The 26425-nt window shown below is 42.8% G+C and overlaps 1 protein-coding gene across 1 annotated transcript in view; it reads left to right on the plus strand.

Moving 5' to 3' along the window:
* Positions 1-26425, plus strand: part of CACNA2D3 (calcium voltage-gated channel auxiliary subunit alpha2delta 3) — a 1156773-nt gene that overhangs the window by 1001463 nt on the left and 128885 nt on the right. The window contains exons 28-29 of the mRNA XM_075321303.1: positions 14713-14774; positions 22463-22507. Of these exons, the coding sequence (XP_075177418.1) occupies positions 14713-14774; positions 22463-22507 (107 nt within the window). The remainder of the gene's footprint in view (positions 1-14712; positions 14775-22462; positions 22508-26425) is intronic.

The following is a 26425-nucleotide window of genomic DNA, read 5'->3' on the forward strand; positions in this document are numbered from 1 at the left end:
TTCTTTTTTCTTGTTATTATTATTATTACTATTTAATTTTTTTTAGAGCCGACATATTCTGCAGCACTTTATAGCTTAGAGGTTACCTGTACAAACAACATTAGAATTCAGAGTAACGAAATTCATCAATCCAAACAAGATAAAACAAGGGGAACAAAGGATAAAAAGTGCTGGTCCTGTGTGGTCCACCACCTTTCTAATGTAATGCTTCATGAACCAGCCACCAGACAGTATCTGTCTATGTCCACCTATAAAGTGCTACAGATGTGTGTGGAAGAGGTGAGAGAAAGGACCTTATTCTGAGGGAGAACGTGGGACGAGAGAACTCAGTAAAGTTAGATTAATAGATCTGTGTTCTTCAGGCTCACTTAAAAATCTGAACGCTAGTATTTAACCAGACTTTCTAGGGTAGTGCATTCTAGAGAACTGGTGCAGCATGAGAAAAGTGTTTTCAAATTTGTGTTTTGTATTTTAGAAAATAATCAGCAAATAGATAATAAACATTATGGGTTGGACACAAAAATCAAATAACAAAAAGAAAACATTTTTGTACTTTTCTTTTCTTTAACCTTGTCATTGGGTTAAATCAATACTGGAGAATTCCATAAACAACTAATCCTTTCATTTTAATGTTTCTCTTTTTTTATTTCCAATATAAATGTTTCATTGTCGAGATAACCGTTCTGGTTTTACAGTCAATATCGGTTGTTTTACAAGATTCATGAGAATTTATTTTAAGTATCCCACAAGCCATAAAATGCGTTGTTTTCTATACGGTAAATGTATACATTCCGTCTGTAAATTGCAGCTAGATATTTGATAGGCTCCGCAGACGACATGTGAGGGCACCATTTAACTCGCATTGTATATTTTGGGGCTCGGAGGCATTTTAGTGCACAGGACGAGGGCTGGTGCCAGATTGCTGCAGATTTGCTGTGATTTCTTCTTCTCTCCTGATTCATGTTCCTTTCTCAGTGATGAAAGCGCAGGATACACATCTTCAAATGATTTAAACGCTGGTGTCTTACTTCAAGAAGCAATTGTACTTTGGATATTTATTTCCAAGTTGGCTTTTAATGTGGAACAAGGAATTTTCCTTCCATTTTTAGAAGAAAAGGAAAAAAGCATTCCTTAATGTAAAGTAAGAATGCAGAAGCTCAACCTTTCGGGGACATTTAGGACTAGAACGAGTTTCTTGTATAAAGATAGTTACATGGATTGTTTTTTAAGGTGAAGAATTTGGGTTTTTTTTTTGCTCCACACATTTTTGGATGTACAAACCTATGAAACAGTCATCAAAAAGAGACGTTATAAATATGAGCAAAGTTGGAATGGTCAGAGAGACAGAGAACCAGAGGAACGTTTAGAAGGCCAAGTCTTTGGAACGAGTCCTAATGGTCAGGGACAGGTAACCCCACGTGGAGCTGACTTTGGATTCTATCACTGCGGTCTATATCTTATCGGATGGTTCTCATTTCTTTTGGGATAATCAGTTTGACCTTATTGAGGGTATTTCCTGGGTGTAAAAATATTACAACACAATTATGAGACGGTGTAAAAATGTTCTATTTAAATTGGTAGTGGCCCATTAGGATCATCTTATCCCACATGGAGCACATGTTCCATATAAATTGGTGTGGGCCATTAGGATCATCTTATCTCACATGGAGCACATGTTCCATATAAATTGGTGTGGGCCATTAGGATCATCTTATCTCACATGTAGCACATGTTCCATATAAATTGGTGTGGGCCAATATTATGATCTTATCTCACATGGAACACATGTTCCATATAAATTGGTGTGGGCCATTAGGATCATCTTATCTCATATCGGGCACATGTTATGTTCCGTATACATTGGTGGTGGGCCATTATTATGATCTTATCTCACATGGAGCACATGTTCCATATAAATTGGTGTGGGCGATTAGGATCATCTTATCTCATATCGGGCACATGTTCCGTATAAATTGGTGGTGGGCCATTATTATGATCTTATCTCACATGGAGCACATGTTTCATATAAATTGGTGTGGGCCATTATTATGATCTTATCTCACATGGAGCACATGTTTCATATAAATTGGTGTGGGCCATTATTATGATCTTATCTCACATGGAGCACATGTTTCATATAAATTGGTGTGGGCCATTATTATGATCTTATCTCACATGGAGCACATGTTCCATATAAATTGGTGGTGGGCCATTAGGATCATCTTAGCTCACATGGTGCACATGTTCTGTGTAAATTGGTGTAGGCCATTATTATGATCTTATCTCACATGGAACACATATTCCATATAAATTGGTGGTGGACCATTAGGATAATCTTATCTCATATCGGACACATGTTCCGTATAAATTGGTGATGAGCCATTAGGATCATCTTATCCCACATGGAGCACATGTTCCATATAAATTGGTGGTGGGCCATTAGGATCATCTTATCCCACATGGAGCACATGTTCTGTATAAATTGGTGTGGGGCCATTATTATGATCTTATCTCACATGGAGCACATGTTCCATATAAATTGGTGGTGCCCATTAGGTTCATCTTATCACAAATGAAGCACATGTTCCATATAAATTGGTGTGGGCCATTATGATCATCTTAGCTCACATGGTGCACATGTTCTGTATAAATTAGTGGTGGGCCATTAGGATCATCTTATTTCACATGGAGCACATGTTCCATATAAATTGGTGTGGGCCATTAGAATCATCTTCTCTCACATGGAGCACATGTTCCATATAAATTGGTGGTGGGCCATTAGGATCATCTTATCTCACATGGAGCACATGTTATCTATAAATTGGTGGTGGGCCATTAGGATCATCTTATCTCACATGGAGCACATGTTCCATATAAATTGGTGTGGGCCATTAGAATCATCTTCTCTCACATGGAGCACATGTTCCATATAAATTGGTGGTGGGCCATTAGGATCATCTTATCTCACATGGAGCACATGTTATCTATAAATTGGTGGTGGGCCATTAGGATCATCTTATCTCACATGGAGCACATGTTCCATATATATTGGTAGTGGGCCATTAGGATCATCTTATCACATGGTGCACATGTTCCATGCAAATTCATAGTGGGCCATTAGGATCATCTTATCTCATATGATGAAGGAGCTCTATCTCCAGAACACATATCCTTCCTAACCGTGAAGGGATTGTCCACCCCCTTCTGGATTTTTCTGAGGATCTTTTTGGCTCACTTGCATATAAGAAAAATATGGATTTCTCAAGAACCATTCATCAGAATGCAGTTATCAAGAAATGTCATTTGATTCTATTTTTGTGTCCTGTATATTCATATAGATGGCTTAGAAGTATTGATGCTGCTAACAAATTCCCTTTAAAAAAATGCCTGCAAATAAAACACAAAAACACTGCAAAATATGCTAAAAAGATGCTGTAGAAAATACTCAACAAAAATATTTACAAACCACTTTAGAAAACGCCCAAAAAACAGGCAAAATCACTTTTCTGGAAAAAATGTTGTAGTTTTTGCCCACTTGGAAAAAAACAGTTTGTGCGCATATTTTACACCGTCCAATCGTTATACTGTAATAGGGTGTCCAGTGCCCTAACACCCCCACTCCGAGCTGGTGGCTTTTGTTTTCTTTTACTGCATTGTATTGTATGACTTCACCTCCTGTGTAATACGGCTGGCTGCCACCAGGTGTCACTGGTTCCCAGGTCCCTTAGTAAGAAGGGATGGATAGGGAGTGACAGGGCAGCAGGGGTTAGGTGGGGAGGGTCAGTCCCCAAATAGGAGGGGATATAGGGCAGAGTTTGCCAGGGCAGAGGCAGATAGGGAAAGGATGAGATAGTAAGCAGAACAAGAATGAGAGGACCTACAGGGTCAGACGAAGCGGATTGTAGAGGATAGTGTAGAGGTGACAGAGACCGGACTGGAGAAGGGAGAAGAGAATACATAAAGAAGGGAGCTCATCTGCAGTGAAGTGTAAGACCAGGGAGCAGAAAAAGGAGACGTGTTGGACGCCCATACCTTAGGCCGCCTCTTGTCAGTACTTGAGGGAATGTAGTCGCACCGGGAGGGCAGATTAGTCCATCCGTTGGTGAGCGGAGCCGAATGATCCGCCATCATGTTGAGGGATTGGGTCAGAAGCAGGAGGATAAGTCACCACATGGTGGCCGTCACTGTACAGCCGGGTCGGGTACAGAAACGAATGACTGTAAATGGTGATGGTGATGATGATGATGATGATGACGAATCTGCCTTAAGAAAAGCAACTGTAAACCGTTTGTTCAGTAAAGTTATGGACATTTTACCTGGTAGTTATCTCCTTACTGATCGTACAGGGCTCAAGGCCCATGAAAGTGTACGGGATTCAGAAGTACAGCAACAGAAAGGTACCACCTCCATACTCCCTCCTGATGCCACTGCCCCCCCGTGTCTGTATTGTGCTGAGGTGGGTTGGGGACTGACACCCTTGTCCACAACTGCCCCTCTCCGGCACTTTACAATACCTTTACCAATCGATGGCCGTTTAGTAAGGGCTCGCTCACACATCCGGCTTTTCGCCGGTATGACGGATGCGGCGCACACCAGTACAGTGTATACAGAACAGTGGCAGCGCAACAAGCTCCGGTCACATGCTTTCATGTGACCCGGAAGTTGCGGCGCTGCCACTGTACTGTATCATACTGTACTGGTGTGCGCCGCATCCGTCAAACCGGCGAAAAGCCGGATGTGTGAGCGCGCCCTAACCGGTTTACATAGGGAGAGGGCATTGAACGATGGTCGCTGAGAGACCTATTAGTGCTCATTGGCTGCCATGGTTCTCAGCAGCACAAGTCCTGTTTACCCTGTTTACACAGAACAATGTGCCGCCGAGAACGATGACCTAAATGACGCTTTCGTTTGTAGATTTTTCTGCCTGTTTCTGAAAGTCTTTTATACATTCCTGCAGAGATTAAAGGGGATAATATTGTGCAGATAAGTTCTATCTTTGGCTTTATCAAAGACTTTAATGATCCTTTGTCCTACTGTAAACAGGGCAGTGGGGGGAGGCACCTGCTGCAGCCAGTCTCCTCCCACACTGCTATTTAGAAATTGACTTTATTTTTTATATGAGCCTCACTGGGGGACACAGACTCATAGGAGTGATGACAATATCTTTATAGCTCTGTGATATATGTTAGTACCATAAAAGTAACAGGAATTATATAAATATATATCCTGCCATATAAATATATATCCTGCCATTGTAATAATCTTCTCTTAACAATCCTATGAACTGATACTAATTGGAAGCCGCAGTGGAACAAGTCATATGAGGTTGCAGAGACGTTCGGGGCGGCCGGATGAAGACGGATCATTCATGTTACAATGATCTAGCGATGTGTTTATGTGTTTATGTGTTTCTCTTATAATGAGGAAAAATCACTGCGTCTCAGATTAGCGTTCAATCCTCTTCAGCTTCTTACCGTAAGAATGGGGGATTACGGAGGAGTATTGAACATTAAAATGATTTATACTGGGATTTACGTCTCTGTAGACTCTGATATATCGGGAGATCAACTGCAGAGATAACGCCATAATGTCAGCCCAGAAGTGGCGCTTGTCCCTCCTTGACCCATTGTAAGACTATAAACCTAAGCGCGCTCATGTTAGAGTTTTTGAGCATCTGGAGAGTCAAACTTCAGGCGATCCTCCAGTGGGGGTAGATGTGTCCTGACTGGTGCTTTTAGGAGAAAAGAAGAACTCACTACCTTTAAGGCCTCAGTCCGACATCCAATTTTTCCATGTACGAGAAAACGGGTTGATGTTTTCAATAAAACTTTGCTCAGAGTTTGGTGGTTGATAGCTGCTATTTTTAGGCTGAGGGGGTCAGTAACCATGGGCCTCCCCAGCCTGAGAATACCAGCCCCCAACTGTCAGCTTTATTTTGGCTGGGTATCAAAATGAAAGAAGGGGGACCACACAACATTGTTAAAAAAATGAGTCATCAAGTTGATTTGGTATGTGGAGAATGAAAAATGAGTTTCTCCACTTTCTTCATTTTGACAGTCTGTGATATCCTCCAAGTCCGGTTCACTTTTTGCCCAGTCCCACTGACATGCTCTGCCAATTTTCATCCCACCCTCCTCAGTTTTCCGCAGACTGCATGGTCTGTGGAAAATCATGCACATGTGAACGGTCCCAAAGACTATCCCAGGTATGAGGACAATCTGTGAAAATTACAGATTGTAATCGTACGAGAATATTGAACGTCTGAGTGAGGCATTAGGTGGAAACGGAAATAAGTGATTTGTTGTATCAGTGTCATAGGTGACAGACAGTCATGTGGTTTCTGGCCATAGAAGGTCATAGCATTTGGCTACGCAGAATGCTCCCTGACTTTCCATTGTTCCTGCTGTCAGTTTTCATTGGTACAGGTAGCTTTCCTGCGGGATTTTCATCTTTCCCCTTTTAAACCCAGCAGGAGCTCGTCTTCAAACATAGCTGCTGATCAACAGCATTTTCTTGGAGCTTACAAACTCCCTTCTTCTCTAGACTGGTGCTGGTGATATTATTCAGTTCATTCTAGCTCTGGGTGCAAGCAAGTGGCTTGCTCTTATCATTGTTGAAGCTTTACTGAACACCTGCCCTTGTCATCTGTGGATAAATAGTTCTTGCTTTTTCACCCGTGTGTCACCCTTGTGTCTTCCTTTAGCTTTTAATAGGGTTGACAAAGACCTCATCCCACGAAGCAAAAGAAGAGTAGGGCACTCACCGGGCTGCCATATACCAAAGAATCCGTTTATTTCAGCATCAAGTAAAATGTAAAAACAGCGCTGTTTTTACATTTTATAAATGCTGTAATAAACGGATTCTTTGGTATACGGCAGCCCGGTGAGTGCCCTACTCTTCTTTTGCTTCGTTGGATGGGACTTATGCTTGGAAGGAGCACCAGTGTCCGGTGCATAGCTGTAACCATGCCCGAGTAAGCTGTGACGGAGTCTGAGTAGAAAAGTGAATTGGTTTGGATATCGGTCGGTGACCTGATTGGTGCCCGGTGTTCGTTTTCTTGGATTCCTTTGTTTCTGGAAAGAGCTCATCCCACCCACTCCCTATTTAGGATCCAGCGCTAGGGATACCTAGGGTCAGGTGTCCGGCGCAATAGTGTGGAACCTATCCAGGGTGGTGAGGGACCCCAGGGACCAGCAGTAGGTTTGGTCAAGGGTCACCACATCCCCCTTCTCTAGACGCAGGGGTCCCCGTCCCTTACCTTTCGCGGCTCGCTTGGTACTTCCTTGTACTTAGCGTGATAATTAGTCATGCAAACGAAAGCAGCGGGGTCCCTCTAATCATAAAGGGGTCTTTCTGAGGTCCATTTTTTTTTAAAGTGAAAAAAAGTTTTGCAGGTCTTTATTTGTTGTAAAAAATAAATACCAAACGGGCGCCATGATAGTAAATGGGACTCCGCCGCTTCTGTTTGCATAATTGACGTAAAGAATCCCTTATTCCTTTCATCAAATAGAAAAACTGAACAGACTTGAACAGAGCCTTATCTATCAACATATGGCATTTCTGTCTTGGTAAATAAACAGTTTCAATAATTCCACCTTTTGTTTTTGCTTTTTTTCCCCTCTGCTGTTTATTATGCTTTTAAAATATCAAGTACACTTCACAAGTTAGAAAAATATAATTTTTATGTTTCAAAACTTTTGCTTACAGTAATAAAAAAAGTAACTTTTGTGTAGCTACATAGCGAGAGCCATATATAATAAATAATTGGAAAAAATGGCATGGGGTCCCCCATGTTTTGATACCCAGCGCAGATAAAGCAGACAGCTGGAGGCTGCAACCCCCAACTGTGTGTGTTATCCTGGCTGTGTATCAAAATAATTTTAAAAATGGCCTATGATCCCCTCCCCCCAATATTGATATCCAGGCAAGATAAATCAGACAGCTGGGGGCTGGTGTTCTCAGTCTGGGGAGGCCCATGGTTATTGCACCCTCCCCAGCCTAAAAATAGCAGCCATCAGCCACCCCAGAATTTAGTGGATGCACCAATCCTGGCACTTGCCCGACTCATCCCGATTGCCCTGGAGCAGTGGTAATCAGGGTAATATAAGCGATTAAGGACAGCTGTGATTTCGTAATAAAATCAAAGCTGTCATCAAGCCTGTTGTTATTAATGGAGAGGGGTCTATGATGAGACCCCCCCATAACTAATCATTTAAGAAAAAAAATAAATAAACACAAAGCACAGAGAAAAATCCTTTATTTAAAAAATATCAAATAATAGTAAAAAAAATAATAATAATTATCAAATAAAAAACACCCTCTTTCTCCACTGTCTCAACCCCCAAAACACCCCAGCAGGTCCAACATGATCCACAACACAACATGCCACGATGATCCCAGCTCTGCTATATCTGGGGTCTCAGTGCGTGGTCACATTAGACAATGTGACTGACAACTGCAGCCTATGGGACACACTTAGGCAGCCACAGCTGTGTGAGCGGTGATGTCAGTGAGTTCCCCTGAGGTCACAGCTGGCGATTCCCATTGTACCTCATCTATGACCTCAGGTGAACTCAATTAACTCAGTGAACTCACCTCAGTTGAATTCTATGAACTCATCTGAGGTGAACTCAATGACCTCACCTCAGGTGAACTCATTGAGCTCAATGCCAGATTACCTGCTTAGGCTATGTGTGCACATTGAGTATTTGTTTGCAAAAATCTCCTAGCAGAAAAATGCACCAAAAACATGATGCGGTTTTGATGTGTTTTTCTGCCAGTAGATGCAGCTTTGGTGTAGAAATATGTTGCAGTAATCTGCACCAAATCTGCATCTCCTGGCAGAAAAATGCACCAAGAAATAGAATGCTGTTTTGATGTGCTTTTGGTGCATTTTTTTGCCAAAAGATGCAGATTTGGTAAAAAGGTGTTTGCAACCAAATACTTAATGTGCGCTTATAGCCTAATCCGGTAATCCAAAATTGAATTCAGTGAGTTTACCAGAGGTCACAGCTGGGGTTCCCATGGTACCCCATCTGTGAGCTCATGTGAACTCACCTGAAGTGAACACTTTGAACTCAGTGAAGTCACCTCAGGTGAACTCATTGAGTTCAATGCCGGATTACCAGATTAGGCTACGTGTGCACGTTGAGTATTTGGTTGCAGACATTTCTGCGCCAAATCTGCATCTCTTGGTCAAAAATGCAGTAAAAAGGCATCAAAATTGCATCTCGTTTTGGTAACTTTTTCTACTTATATTCTGAAGGTGGAAATAGGAAAGAAACATTCGTAACGTTACGTTTGCCTTCTCCGCCATACTCGCCACACACAATCTGAAGCTTTCATTGTTTTCCCTTTTTAAGTCTGAAATCTACAAGCACTTAGCAAACATTCCCTGGATGAATTTACTCTTGGATTCCTCCTTGGTTCCTGCATTAAGCGTCTGCTGCGCCGTCCTCACACGGACATGTCATGGTAACGCGCCACGTAAAGGAGGTGAAGAAAGATACAGGTTTGCAAAAGAATCCAGTAAAATATTTTCAGAACTGGGGCCTAGCGGAGCGCACAATGCCCAGATGTTTGCCATAACGCGAAAATGACAGTTTACAGTTTACCTTTGATCTGTAGAACAAATTTGGATCTCCGGTGACCTCTGCAGTCGGGTCAACGTTACTTTGAAGATGAGGAAGAGGCTTAAGCTGCCGGTGTACGGCTGACAGCCCTCCTTACACAAAATGAGCGGATTGTTCCCCTGCAAAAGACAATGCAAAGTGTCATCCAAAATCATAGGAGCCTTGTAATCAGCTTGTGTCCACTGAGGTCACCGGCTCCGATACACGCTCGCGCTGCGCTTTATGGGTGCATCGAGTAACTGAGAACATTCTGCATTAATGCTGAGGACTATCTGCAACAATGAAGCTCATCTGTACTTATATACTCTGGGACCGTAGATCAAATGTGCAATTCAAGCAGAAAACAGCAACACATCAAACATTGTTACTGAGACAGCGCCCCCATGTATCCATGGCCTGTGTCTGCTATTACAACTCTATGGCTGTATCCAACAATCAAGATCCTCTAATTGTAATATTTAGCCTCATAAAGCACAATGTTCTTAGCATAATCCTGGCCAAAGAAGCAGTTTTCATTCAATTTGGTGGTTCTTTACAGTTACAGCAACTGGTAATGTAAGGATGATGATAATAATGATAATAATACTAATAATAATAATAATAATAATATTAATGATAATAATAATAATAATAATGATAATGATAATAACAATAATTATTAATTATTATTATTGTTAATATTATTATAAAAATGATAATAAAAATAAGTTATTATTCACGCAGTATGGTAAATATTTGTCAATGAACTTATAATGCAAGTATAGTAAAACTTTGAGAACAGATATTATTATTGAAGCAGGTGGAAATGTAAAAATAATAAAAATAATATTAAAAATACTTAATAATAATAATACAACTTTTTAAACATATAAAATATTATTATTATTATTAGTATACTTTTAAACTATACTTAAATAAAAATAACAATAAAATAATAGTAACATAATTATTACTATTATTTTTATTAAGTATAGTTTAAAAGTCTAATTGCTTTTACATAATAATAATAGTAATAATAATATTTTAAAAGTTTAAGAAGTTATATTATTATTATTTTTATTGTTGTTTAAATATAATTTTTTTTTTACATTTCCAACTGCTTTTATAATGATGATAATAACAATAATAATAATTATTATTATTATTACTACTATTATTGAAGCAGCTGGAAATGTAAAAATACTAATACAAATATTTTATATTTAAATTATAATTAATAATAAGAATAATAAATATTATTTTTTAAGCAGCTGGAAATTTAAAAATAATAAAAATATTTTAAACAACAACAATAATAATAACAACAATCACAATAATAATACTAAAAATAATAATAATTAATTATTTTTATTATTATTGTTGTTGTTGTTGTTGTTGTTATTATTATTATTTGTTTTTATTATGTTTTTTGTTTCTAATTTGGCTTGATTTTTCTTTTGGTTGGGTTATATTCCCACAATCAGTGTTCTGGATGCAGCATATATATATTTGTTTTTCTTACTATACAAGCGAAGTGGATATGATTAATAGAAATCTCATACTCAGGTGTCTCTTTTTAACCCTTTGTGCACTCAATTGCAGTATCTTAAGCCAGCTTTACACGTTGCAATTAGTTGTACAATCGCATTTGCGATGTGACACGCCCAGGTTGCATACGGGATCTTCTGAGATTGCACGTAGGTCGTTCATTTGCTGTCACACGAGCGTTAGTAGTCTATGTTAAATTGATCAATTTTGTGTGCGATCCTTTAGATCATGTGTTCTGTGACGTATGCATTGGGCACCCTTTTTTTTTTTTTTTATTTATTGACTTGACAAGCGTGTGTAATGTGTAGGGATGCGTTTTTACTATGTCATCTGCCATTCAGCTCTGCTACATGGCCGCTGACAGCAGACACAGACAGCCATGTAGCAGAGCTGAATGGCAGATGACAGCAGACACAGACAGCCATGTAGCAGAGCTGAATGGCAGATGACAGCAGACACAGAAAGAGCCGCACGATCAGAATGAACTCGGGTGAACTTCACCCGACTTCATTGTGATGCTGCGGCTCTGTCTGTGTCGCGCCCTGATTAGCGGTCTCCTGTGAAGGACTCACCGGTGACCGCTAAACTCCTGAGTAACTGAATTGAGCAGCCCTCTCTCATACTCACCGATCCCCGATCCCCGGCACTGCACGGCGTTTACACTGCTCCGGCGGCTTTTACTATTTTGAAAAAGCCGGCCGCCCATTAAACAATCTCGTATTCCCTGCTTACCCCGCCCACCGGCGCCTATGATTGGTTACAGTGAGACACGCCCCCACGCTGAGTGACAGGTGTCTCACTGCACCCAATCACAGAAGCCGGTGGGCGTGTCTATACTGTGCAGTGAAATAAATAATTTAATAATTAAAAAAAACGGCGTGCGGTTCCCCCCAATTTTAATACCAGCCAGATAAAGCCATACGGCTGAAGGCTGGTATTCTCAGGATGGGGAGCACCACGTTATGGGGAGCCCCCCAGCCTAACAATATCAGCCAACATACATTATATGCAACAGTTCTGGGACAGTACCCGGCTCTCCCCGATTTGCCCTGGTGCGTTGGCAAATCGGGGTAATAAGGAGTTAATGGCAGCCCATAGCTGCCACTAAATCCTAGATTAATCATGTCAGGCGTCTATGAGACACCCTCCATGATTAATCTGTAAATTACAGTAAAAAAACACACACACCCGAAAAAATCCTTTATTAGAAATAAAAAACACAAACATATACCCTGGTTAACCACTTTAATCAGCCCCAAAAAGCCCTCCATGTCCGGCGTAATCCAGGATGCTCCAGCGTCGCTTCCAGCTCTGCTGCATGGAGGTGACAGGAGCTGCAGCAGACACAGCCGCTCCTGTCACCTCCACACAGCAACTGAAGACAGCCGCGCGATCAGCTGAGCTGTCACTGAGGTTACCCGCGGCCACCGCTGTATCCAGTAACAGCGGGTAACCTCAGTGACAGCTCAGCTGATCGCGCGGCACTCTTCATTTGCTGCGTGGAGCTGTCAGGAGCGGCTGTGTCTTCTGCTGCTCCTGTCACCTCCATGCAGCAGCGCTGGATGCGACGCTGGACCATCCTGGAGTACGCCGGACATGGAGGGCTTTTTGGGGCTGATTAAAGTGGTTAACCAGGGTATATGTGTGTGTTTTTTATTTCTAATAAAGGATTTTTTTGGGTGTGTGTGTTTATTTACTGTCACTTACAGATTAATCATGGAAGGTGTCTCATAGATGCCTGACATGATTAATCTAGGACTTATTGGCAGCTATGGGCTGCCATTAACTCCTTATTACCCCGATTTGCCAACGCACCAGGGCAAATCGGGCAGAGCCGGGTACAGTCCCAGAACTGTTGCATATAATGTATGCGGCAATTCTGGGCGGCTGCTGACTGATATTGTTAGGCTGGGGGGCTCCCCACAACGTGGAGCTCCCTATCCTGAGAATACCAGCCTTCTGCCGTATGGCTTTATCTGGCTGGTATTAAAATTGGGGGGGACCGCACGCCGTTTTTTTTAATTATTTAATTATTTATTTCACTACACAGTATAGACACGCCCACCGGTTGCTGTGATTGGGTGCAGTGAGACACCTGTCACTCAGCGTGGGGGCGTGTCTCACTGTAACCAATCATAGGCACCGGTGGGCGGGGAAAGCAGGGAATACGAGATTGTTTAATGGGCGGCCGGCTTTTTCAAAACAGTAAAAGCCGCCGGAGCAGTGTGAATGCCGTGCAGCGCAGCGCGGCGCCGGGGATCGGTGAGTATGAGAGAGGGGGATAGACTGACATGGACAGAGAGAGAGGGACAGAGATAGTGACCGACTGACAGAGATTAGTGAATGACAGACATTGTGAGGCGCTTCAGAACGCAGCTTTTCAGCTGCGCTCTGAAGCGGACCTTTTTTAAGCTGCGGTGCAGAGCGCACACCTGCGCACATAGCCTCAGACACCAAAATCATATGAGGGATGTCACACGTTACAATTCACTAGGTTCGTGCAACAAAACGCTCAATTCTAGAGAAAGATACGATGTGTTTGCGATCAACGGTTTTGCGTTCAATCCTGATCGCACGTAGCTGTCACACGCAGATACCTCACAAACGATGCCGGATGTGCGTCACTTACAACTTGACCCCAACGACGGATTGTGAGATATATTGAAGCGTGTGTAGCGGGCTTTATTCCAGGCTGCAGCATGTCAGTTTCTCCGCGGGATTCGCCGAGTCTTCTGTGCAGAAGTCCCCTATAGACATTTATATTAGATGGGGAACATCCACAGGTAAAATGCGTTTGGAATAAACATGTGTCATCCGCCCCTAATGATGTCAGTACCAGGCAGTGTCTCAAATGAAAAACATTTTATTTCAATAATAACAGCAGAGAAAAAAAGTGCAGCGTCAAAAACACAATGAAAAAAAAAAAGCAAGAAACTCAAGTGCAGAAATTCTGCAGCGTCAAAAACGCAACTGACCCTGATTGCGGGATCGCGGCTTTATTGTTCCAGCGCTCTCTATGTTAATATGACTTTTTTGTTACTCTGGTGACATACAGTATATACAGTGCTGTAAATATAATGTACATTGCGGTGTTTCTACTGCTGTAACTTAGTGAATGCATGAATGCCGATCGGGAGACAGAATCGGAGCATCGGTGCTGTTACATGTAGTGTACATTGCTAACGCCAGGGGTAAGACCTCCTATCCCAGTAATGATAGCAGCGCCCTCCTCTGGTTGGTCAGTTCAACACCGGCTAAACCCATTAATTCAATGTGTGAACCAATCAGACATAGCACATGATTGGTTCCCGCCTTGCAGGTCCAGCCATAGCCCGCCGGCTCTTACACAGTTTATATCAATATATTAACCCCATAGCTTCCATTGGATCAGACTTATTTATTGCAAACTATTAAATCCCCTGTAGCATTGGTATTGATTGTCTTTCTGTTCTGCATATAACGGTCCACATAACCTGGTGGCATCTGTTCTTCTTTCGTTTTTTTTTTTGCTCCCTCCTAATTTTTCTAAAGTGAGTCTGTAAATCTCTTCCAGCTGTCGGGATTCAGATGAAGCTCGAATTCTTCCAAAGAAAATTCTCGATTGCCAGCCGACAGGTAAGGAGGCGTCCGCTGCCTGCTGCTGATAGAACGCTTCTGCCTATTGTTACATTGTTTTGTTATTCTATTAAAAATAGAGAAAAAGTATAAAAAAAACAATAAAGCAGGATGTCCTTGTGCTCTAGAGGTAAAAGGGGCACAAAATTTTGCATAATTTAAATGGAGCAAGAAAAAAATACAGCTAAAAACAAAACAAATAATACAATAGGAGATAAATTAACCTTAATAGTGATCAAAAATATTACATTAAAGGGGCGATGCACTCATATGAGCCATCGGATAAGTCAGCATTAGATTGGTTGGGTCCCATCAACTGGAAGAAGCTCTCAGATTGCCATAGGGATTGAGCTAATGAATGAACAAAGTGACAGATATTTTTTATTTATATATATATATATATATATATATATATATATATATATATATATATATATATATATATATATATAGGTTCTCAATAATAGGATATTTAGGAACAAGGGTTCTATATTCTACTTTTACATTGGGGCCCTTTGCTGTCTGTTTATTATCTGAAAAAAAGGGTAAAATATAATGATATTAAAATAGTCTCAATAGTCTCAACGCATTTCCTTTTCTCTATATACTTAGACAGTTCTTCAGAAGCCTTAATAAATTAGTAAGACTCCTATCGAAATCTTATTTCTAAACTGATGCACAATGCACTTTATGTTATCTCCGAATGAATCCAAGTTCAATCTGTTTGCTAGTGATGGCGGCACTATATATACCAACCAATTGGAAACCGTAATGATGTAAGGTACCACACACCCACAGTGAAACATGGTGGAGGCAATGTCATCGTTTCTGTATCTGCCATTGGCCCTCTGCATAGAGTTGATAGAAATATGAATGCTATAATGTACAAGGATATACTGGAGAATTTAATGCTGCCACATGGTAAAACCAAAGTAGGCAGGGGCTGGAAATCCCAGCAAGACAATTTAGTCAGAAACTGGTTAGTAAAGAAAACTGTTCACCTGATTTACATGATGAGTTAGCGTGAGGAGTTGGGGACCAAACTATTAGCAATAAAGAGGAATGGCTTGCAGATTTACAAATGGAATGGAGCAAGATACCTCAAGACGTCTTGAATATCCGAGAGGGTGCAATCCCCCTTCGGTGCAGTTAAGTAATTAAAGCACAAGGTTCTGCTACAAAATATTAAGTTATAGCATTGTAAAGAATGAATTACTCTCCATGTTGTGATCGATAAATCATATATGCAAAACTTTTGGAAGTCAATATTCTTTAATTAAATGACCGGACCGATATTCAAAAAGGGTCTTGTATGATGACAGCTTCATGTACATTCGATTAATCTCCAGAAAAACGGCCTCACAACGACCAGACAGGAGGGATCACATTTTTAAAAAAAGCAAAACTTTTGTCGCTACTGTATCCCATTGGAGAAGTTTCAATTGCACTCTGGTCTAAGGGGTACTTTGCACGTTGTGACATCACTAGCATCGGCTAGCAATGCCGAGCGCGATAGTCCCCGCCCCCATCGCAGCTGCGATATCTAGTGATAGCTGCCGTAGAGAACATTATCGCTGCGGCAGCTTCACACGCACTCACCTGCCCTGTGACGTCGCTCTGGCCGGCGACCCGCCTCCTTCCTAAGGGGGCGGGAGCGTGCAGCATCACAGCGACGTCACACGGCAGCCGTCCAATAGAAGCGGAGGGGCGGAGATGAGCGGGACGTAAACATCCCGCCCACCTCCTTCCTTCCGCATAGCCGGTGGAGGCAGGTAAGGAGATGTTCCTCGCTCCTGCGGCTTCATACACAGCGATGTGTGCTGCCGCAGGAACGAGGAACTACATTGTACCTCCTATTGGTGCGACATTATGAAAATGACCGACGCTACACAGATCACCGATTTTCAACGCTTTTGCGATCGTTTATCGGCGCATCTAGGCTTTACACGTTGCAACGTCGTTACTGGCGCCGGATGTGCGTCACTTTCAATTTTACCCAGACGATATCGCAGTAGCGATGTCGCAACGTGCAAAGTACCCCTTAGTGTCTAAGAGCACCAATAATGCAAATACAGATGTAGCAAGTGCCAAACAAAGTTGATTCTGCACTAAACTTTGTATCACGCTGACTCTATTATGTAGGTTACTTGCCCATTAAAGGGTTATTCCCATCTCCATTGAATATTGTCATAGAGTGCTGACAAAAACAAAAATATTTGCAGTTTATGGGTTTATTTAAATTGTCATCTGTTCTTGAGATATAAACACCATGTTCTTTTGTTTACAGATTGTTGCCTAGGAGACCGACCACCATTGTTGTCTAGCACAGCACTGAAGCTAGCTGGTATGAGGAGGTAGCAGTGCACTCCAGCGATTGTGACCAGCTTCAAAATAGGGGTCACAAACTCAATAGAAAAGAGCTTGTAAGCACTTTGCATGCTTGGCCACTGCTGCTAGACAACAGTGCTGGTCGGTCAGATAGAAATAAAATAATAATAATAATAATAATAATTAATAAAAATATTAATATCTCAAGAATAGCTAAAAACTTTAATAAACAGTAAATTCTGAAAGAGATTGTTTTTACAATCACCAGCCATCAATACCCATCTGTGAAGATGGGAATAACCCTTTATTATGGTCATGTAGCAACTCACAAGGGATATAGGTAACACACTAAAAACTGCCATTGACCCTGCCGATTCCTGTATAGACTAGAACCCCAACTCCGCAGTCTCTAGTGATTCCTGGGTAAAGTGGTATAGCTCTGACCACAATGGCAACTCGGACCTATTCTGCCTGATTGGCCATCGAGTGCTTCACATTCCTCCTAAAGAACCACAGGGGAGAGCAGAGTGAAAATTACCAAAGAAGGGAAAGTGAGCAGAAGTAGAAAGTGATCCCAGAGTGAAGCAAAATACAAAATACAAGAAAGTGTGGATATTACTAAAGAATATGCCGGCTACTTACTGACAACAAACTGTTGTAACGCCTGTCTGGATCCACAGACTCGGACGGGCTGTAATGGACAGGTTAGAGGGAAGCCAATCACCAAGCAGGACCCCTTTAACCGCTATACAGGGATTTGGAATTACACAGGGCCCAAGGTGATTACTACCTGTGGAAGGCTGCAGACCGATGAGAGTTGTAGTCAGGCAGGGTCGAACTGAAAAATATACAACAGGGACAGAATCACGCAGGCAAGGACATAATCAGAAAACAAAGCCGAGGTCAAATTCGAATCGGGCAGCAAGTTACATAAACAGCAGGCAGGAGGGTAGTCAGGAAACAAGCAGAAGTCAGAACACCAGAATCACTAAACCGAACAGGGCGGGACAGGAACCAGGAATGCAGAACTATCTCTGGCAGTCGTCAGCAGACAGGAGGGGAAATAGGAAAGGTGTGGTGTCTTCCCATTGGTTGTGGCTGAATGATGGTAACATCAGCTGGGAGATACACGCCACCTACAGTCAGCCAGTGTACTGCAGATCCCAAGGAAACGCAGACCAGTGGATGAGCGGAGCCTGCGCCCACCGGCATCGCAGGCATCGACTCCTCTCCCATCACCAGCACCATCCCTGGCAGGAACACGGCGCCGCCTGGTGATCGAAGTAGAAGTCGCTGCAGCGGACTCCGGTGGTGACGTAACAACTGTAGATATATGCAGAGTGGAGAACATAAACAGCAGAGAGATGATCCCCAGCTGGTCTTTCACTGACTTGAAGCAACTAACAGCAATATAGCCAGACCTAAAAATGAGACTATCACCAGCAGGAGGAAAGTATTTAAAGCCGCACCCAAAAGGAGATTGGACAGACAACCAAGTAAATGATTACATCGGTTATCCTAATAGAACCAAAGCATGGATAACAGAAACTAAACACCTGAAGAAAAGGTGACTCTTCTGCAGTCCGGCAGACAGAGGAACCAACCACAAAGCACAGACTCAAGGGTTCGAATCCAGACGCATAACACCCTTTCACTTTGTATTGTAGAACGATGAGCAGATAGGGTGGAGTGTAACAAAACCTTTTATAATTCTTGTGTTTGTTTGAATTGTTGACCGTTTGACCAAGTCCGGTCACAATTTGTGCTCTAATTAAAATTATAAATGACAACTTTGACATTATTTTGTTTGTTTTTTTTATCTCTACACACAACCTAAAGTTAAACATTTTCCCTACACAGTCATTGGTTCCCAATAGTGAAATTGGGAAATGGACTCATTGGCCCTGTCCCCGTTTTATGATCAGATCCGCAGCATTAGAGGATTGTGCTGTAGATTTCAAGGCTCATAGTAATGGCCCATTAAACAGATGTGATAGTTTACTCGCTTACCATGATGGGGGTTACTCACTTTGAATGCAATGAGATGTAGCAAGCAGGAAACACAATTTGTCATGACTATAGCTTGGCTCTGACGGGGTTAAGTCTGGTCTGTTCGGGCCTGCCTCGTTCTGGGACTCTTGCCGCTTTATTACTGTCTGTATACCTCCGGAATCCCGCCAGTAATAGCTCTGCTCTGCGGCGTGTGTCCTGGCCCCTGTAAGTTGACTCTGATCTGTCCCGCTACCCAGCCTACCTCTCCCTGACCTCCGCTCCCTTAGTCCCATCCTCCCATCCTGTTTACCTGACCCCGTTCCCTTTCTGGTCTGTGTCTCGGCCTCCTACCCCTCCTCTGTACTTACCTGATCTCCCGGCCTCCGACCACGGCTACGTTCTCTGACTACGGCTTTGTTTCCCTCCGGCTCCTGAAGTGATCTCCTGACTTCCGACCCCCTTGCTTCCAGTTGACGACTGCTTGCTCAGTCCCTTGGTTTGGCGTGACAGCCCAGTGTTGACTTTAGGCTTGTTTGACTTTCTGACTCGGTGCTTGTGTCCTCTTGTGACCTTTTGTTGTACTGCACTTAGAAGTCCGATCTTCTCTAGTCGCTGCGTCCCCGAGTGAAGCTTGACAATTAATTTAAAAACTCTAGCAGGTTTATTAGCAACCCATAAACCTCTCCAGGAGAATAACATTCAAAGCCTGTTTTGGCTTAAAGGTACATACCCACAGTATTACAGTTCATTTACCTCATGAGTTCACCCGCGCAGGTTCAGATACCTTCCTCAAGTGTCCCAGTGGAGCTACAGTATCAGCTATCACTCACTGACCCCATTCAGTAATCACCCATGGGTTTCAAGTCCGTCAACTCCCAGGAGGCTTTTCCCTTCCATACACTGACTCCTGTCAGTGCACACTCTCACTCTGGCCAGTGCACCACACCTCTTTCAAAAAGTGTAGCAACTTCCTCACACTGACTGACATGTGGCAAACAAACAGACAAACAGTCTCATTAAGACATATGAGACACACCTATGGAGATATGTGGATAACCAGACCCACCCATCGCTCCAGCTATCTGTAAACCTGGTCCTTGAACTCCTTAACAAAGCTTGTGGCACTACAGATCCCAGATTGGACACATACCAAAATTACATCCTACGGGACATCCACCTCTGGGATACATACTAGCTATTTACAATGTAGCCGGTCACCATTAAACACAAGGCACTATAGTTCTGTCCCTGTGCAGCATCATGCTTTCTGCAACACTTTCCACATTTAGACTGGCCATCGTGCTGCCAATAACAATGATTTTTATGACAGTATAATCAATTTGAATAAATCTGTGGTTAATTGGGTGGTCAGATGGTGCATGCTGACATAGAAGTCATGGCTATTGGCCGATAATTGTGTTTATACACACAATTGTTCACAGATTATCAATTGCCTGTATATATCAGGAAAGTGTGATGACTGTCACAAGGTGGCGCTAGACATACTTGTATAAAGTCAACAGTCAGAAAAGCCGAGATCAGAAACCAGGAGGACACGACAGTACATGGGGCAGACAGAGACGAAGTCAAGATACAAGCCGAAGGTCAGGGTTCCAGGAGAGTACATACACAATACAGGGAGCAGGCGGGGATGTGGTCAGGAGGAAGTCCGAGGTCAGAAGCTGGGAAGTCACAACAGAAACAGGGGGGACAGGCAGAGACGGGTAAACAGCGATCCGGAGTCGAGAGACCAAGACCAGAACACTGAGCACCATGTGAGCCAACAGCACAACTGTAAACAGGAAGTACAACTGGCGGCGTCCTGAGCTAACATGCTCCCTAATGAAGCTGAGCAATCACCGGGAATGAGAAGCATCTGCGAGAGCTCTTTCCAGGACAGCGTGAAACCCAGTGCAGTGAAACAACCAGCAGAGCATTCATCCTGCAAAACGCCCCGACCATAGCCAACATATGCCGGCTCTGCAGGAGAGCATAGCAGAACAATACAGAATGTTCTGCACATAGGAATCATGACAGAAAGTTTTTTTAGTGTCTGAACAAGGGCTTTCACCAGGAGGGGGTCAGCTTCTTTAAGGGGTTTTGTAGTTGTCCTCCATCTGGAACAGCCAAGATTAGTTGGTTGGTTTATTAGTTGGGTGGTTGGTTTATTGGTTGGGTGGTTGGTTTATTGGTTGGGTGGTTGATGGGTTTATTGGTTAGGTGGTTGGTTGGTTTATTGGTTGGGTGGTTGGTTGGTTTATTGGTTGGGTGGTTGGTTGGTTTATTGGTTGGGTGGTTGGTTGGTTTATTGGTTGGGTGGTTGATGGGTTTATTGGTTGGGTGGTTGGTTGGGTGGTTGGTTGGTTTATTGGTTGGGTGGTTGGTTGGTTTATTGGTTTGTTTATTGGTTGGTTGGTGGTTACCTGGTTCACCCAAACCACCTTCAAATTTTATGTCACAAACACGGTTCATCCCTGTAGTAAATCAAAATGTGTTTTATCTAAGCTGGATACAGTGTACTTACTCCATAGATTGATTGATTTATCTTCTCGTATTTATCATGGCCGGTTGCCTTTTCTTCTGTTCAATACATTTGTTTTAACCAGGTTGAGAGCCAGAAAAAAATAGTTTTGTAAACAGGAAAAGTTACCGTGAATTTTAAGCTAAGCTGATTTACATATTTATGAGTATCTGGTCAACTTCTACTCACTGTTTATTTGTTTATTGAAGGAAATAAACTGAGAAGGTTGTAAATCTTTAAGCCAAAAAGAACAAAATGTTTTAACTAATATTCATAGTATTCCTTAAACAGATATTTTGATATGTGGGTGGATTCCAACCATCTGCGATCTCGCCTAAACACACGAGGGGTCTGGCTAGTCTGGTTATTTTGAAATGGGAAATGTTGTAGGACATTCATCATAGAAAGTAGCATTGAGCTAAGTGGGTGTTCTTCACGACCACGCTACCTAACGTGACCTGTCTGGAACCTGACTGTTGTCCATGGTGGCAGACGATTACTTAGACCAAGACACTTGGTGTAGCCAAACAGGTATCGTATACACCAGGTCAGGCTGAGGTATGCTAATGAGATGGTCCAATATGATCCAACTAGAAGACCAATATGGAAAAATGGTCCATCCTCGAGATAGATAACTTTTTGATTGGGATTTCTTGGAGCACATACAGTGTTGACCCTTCGGAATATTGAGCGTAGTCCTACATTCTCCAATACTTATTACTGATATATGGGTAACGTGTGAATATTCTATATCTTGGTGGCAACAATAGCATTTTGTTTTCTTACATGACACGTTAAATACTTAAAATATGATGCAAAACATGATTCCATATTCTTGTTATTTCAGTGTGCATCTCTGGATGGGAAATGTTCCCGGACTTGTGATGACGATGTGAGTACACTATGACATGGATCTTATAATGTTTAGACATGAGACATATTAGTATTGTTTTATTTATATTGCCAAATATTATCATATCTAAGGAATGATCGATACTGGAACAATATCATGGACTACAAAGTCAGATTTATTGGTTCCACTTAGAGGTCATCTACAGTTGTGCCCTTCCATACGTCTAATATCCCAAGATAAGTGGCATAAAATAAATGACCAGCCTTCATAAAAGCATCATTTTGGAATGTTCATCTGAGAAATATTTATGCTACATGTGTCTGTGTGTTTTGAGTAATATTGGTTTTACCCATAGTGATACATAGCTGATAGGTTCACCTGGTGCATTGGTGCAGCAGGCTGGAAGGCACGAGGGGCAGCAGCAGGCTAGAAGGCACGAAGGGCATCAGTAGGCTGGAAGGCACAAGGGGCAGCAGCTGGCTGGAAGGTACGAGGGGCAGCGGCAAGCTGGAAGGCACGAGGGGCAGCAGCAGGCTGTAAAGCATAAGGGGCAGCAGCAGGCTGGAAAGCATGCGGGACAACAGCAGGCTGGAAGTCATGATGAGCAGCAGCAAGCTGAAAGGCACAAGGAGCAGCAGCAGGTTGGAAGACATGAGGAGCAGCAGCAGGCTGGAAGGCACGAGGGGCAGCAGCAGGCTGGAAGGCACGAAGGGCATCAGTAGGCTGGAAGGCACAAGGGGCAGCAGCTGGCTGGAAGGCACGAGGGGCAGCAGCAGGCTGTAAAGCATAAGGGGCAGCAGCAGGCTGGAAAGCATAAGGGGCAGCAGCAGGCTGGAAAGCATGCGGGGTAACAGCAGGCTGGAAGGCATGAGAAGCAGCAGCAAGCTGAAAGGCACGAGGAGCAGCAGCAGGTTGGAAGGCATGAGGAGCAGCAGCAGGCTGGAAGGTACGAGGAGCAGCAGCAGGCTGGAAGGCATGAGGAGCAGCAGCAGGTTGGAAGGCATGCACGAAGGGTAGCAGCAGGCTGGAAGGCATGATAGGTTCACCTTGTGCATTGGTGCAGCAGGCTGGAAGGCACGAGGGGCAGCAGCAGGCTGGACGGCATGAAGGTCAGCAGCAGGCTGTAAGGCACAAGGGGCAGCAGCGGGCTGGAAGGCATGAGGAGCAGCAAGAGGCTGGAAGTCACGAGATGCAGCAGGCTGGAAGGCATGAGGAGCTGCAGCAGTTTGGAAGGCATGAGGAGCAGCAGCAGGCTGGAAGGCACAAAGTGCAGCAGCAGGCTGGAAGGCACAAGGAGCAACAGCAGTCTAGAAAGCACGAGGAGCAGCAGCAGACTGGAAGGCACGAGGATCAGCATGGATTTTTCAAGGAGATTTAAAAAGATGAATGCACAATATGAAGAAATTCTAATAACAGATTGTGATGGGTTACTTACCAGGAGGAAGCAAGCGGACGGTTAGATACTAGATCTCAAGGTATACAGGAATCACAGGAGTTTAGCAAACACGAATGCACACTATGAACAGATAACAGAGAATCCAGACGGTGCCACGAAAAAGTATACATCCCCCATGAACTTTTCCACATTTTTTCATGGTATACCTATAAACTTAAATGTGTTTTATTGGGATATGATAAATCAACACAAAGTATTAAGTACGTATTTATGAAGTGTAAAGGAAATAATACCGGGTTTTCTATATATTTTGAAAATATAAATCTGAAAATTGTAACTTGCGTTTGTCTTTAGCCCCTGGGACCAGCACTTTGTAGGACCACTTTTCTCTGTCTTTTGGGGTCGGTCTATCCAGCTTTGCGCGTCTAGAGGTGACATTTTCCTCTTCTCTCGCTCAGTGAGATTGGATGGAGACGTCTGTGATCAGCAATTTTCCCGTCTTGCCACAGATTCTCGGTGGATTTGGGTCTGGACTGTGACTCGCCCGCTCACACACAGGAATATGTGCCCTGAACCCTCCATTGTAGCTCTGAAGGATGTTTAGGGTCATTATCCTGCTGGAGGGCAAACATATGCCCTGGTCTCAAGTCTTTTGCAGCCTCTAACAGATTTTCCTCCAGGATTGTCCTATATTCAGCTCCATCCATCTTCCCATCACCTCTGACCAGCTTCCCTGCCCCTGCTGAAGAAAAGCCTCCCCACAGCAGGCTGATGTCTCCACCATGTGTGACGGTGGGGATGGGGTTTTTAGGGTGATGTTCAGTGTACATTTTCTGCAATAGAAAAGTGTTTTGCAGTTAGCCCAAAAGTTCTCCTTTCATCTCATCTTACCAGAGACCCGTCTTCCACTGCTCGCTGTGTTCCCTACATGACTCTTTACAAACTGCAAACACGACTTCTTATGGTTTAAAAAATGTCATTCTTTTTGCCCCTCTTCAATAAAGGTCAGATATTTGGAGTCTTCTGCTAATAGTTGTCCTGTGGACAGATTCTCCCCCCTGAGCTGTGACCTCCGTGGCTCCTCCAGTTACCATGGGCCTCTTGGCTGCTTCTCTCATTAGTGCTCTCCTTTGGATGTCAGTTTTGGTGGGTGGCCATGTTGTGGTAGGTTTTCAGTTGGCACATATGACTTCAAATTGTGGATGATGAATCAAACAGTGCTCCATGAGATGTTCAGAGCTTGGGCTATATTTTTATAACCTAACCCTGCTTTACTCTTCAACACAATTTTATCCCTGACCTGTCTGGTGGGTTCCTTGGTTTTCATGATGCGGTTTTATCTCTGACCTGTCTGGTGGGTTCCTTGGATTTCATGATGCTGTTTGATCCCTAATGTTCTCACATAAATCTATGAGCCCCTCATAGTACAGCTGTAGTTATACTGAGGATAAATTACAACTAGATGGTCTCAATGTACTAATAGGGTGAGGTCTGGAGGCAATTGGTCAGTCATGATTTTTAGGGGATCTGACTACAGGGGGCTGAATACAACTTAATGTAACATTTTTCTGATTAATATTTAGAAAACCATGTATCATTTCCTTTACATTTCATAAATAGTTGCTACTTTGTGTTGATATATCGCATAAAATGTGTGTAATGTGAAAAAATATGGAAACGCTCACGGGGTATGAATACTTTTTCAAGGCCTTGTATAAGTCTCAATACCAAGACATAAGTATGTGTCTAACTGAGCCTTAAGATGCCTAGCAAGATGACATTACAAATACACTTGTGCAACCTGTAAAACCTGAAGTGGAGCACAGCAGAGGGCATTGGCCATAAGGGAAGGGAACGGATTCCAGCTCAGCCTCCATAGACTTACAATTACTTCTTTCATGCTCACTTTAAGTTGACTCCTGATGGAAGACTTGGAAAAAGTCAAGAAATTTTGAATAGTTCATCCAATGTCTCAAACTCACAGCGTCTATTCTCCTTTTGGGTTCGCGTACTTGCAGAAATGATGGCGTACCATAACTTACAGCCTGACTCTTCTCCCGGTGATTTGTGATGCAGTGACATGGTTGCGCAACTCCTGATCCATTGGCCCCAAGGAGCTTGAAGAATGCAGCAAGTGAAGCATCTGTCCTTAATTATTCTATTCAGAATTACAAAGCAAATACTTGACTGCTAGTAAAAGAACCCCAGTGCATAACTACTCCATCCTCTTTGATGTCATCTAATGAGCAGATTGGAAAGATTGTATTCACTTCAGACACATTAATGCATTTCACTTAACTCCCCAACTATCCTTGGGATATATATTGTATTTGCAGATGCACAAACTTCAATCTATTATTTACAAAATAGTTTCAAACTTCTTTTTGCATAAATTTTAAACAACTTTTAAAACACTTTTCACATCGTGAATTGGCCTTCATAGTTCACCTATCTACCACGAGTGTTCACTTCACCAAACAAGCCAGTGATCATTGGTTATGGCTGTAATCAGCCATTATGTATCACTTTAATGTAATGTGTGTGGGCTCCTTGTTTGGTTA

Source organism: Anomaloglossus baeobatrachus, chromosome 8, assembly GCF_048569485.1.
Source record: "Anomaloglossus baeobatrachus isolate aAnoBae1 chromosome 8, aAnoBae1.hap1, whole genome shotgun sequence".
Lineage (NCBI taxonomy): Eukaryota > Metazoa > Chordata > Amphibia > Anura > Aromobatidae > Anomaloglossus > Anomaloglossus baeobatrachus.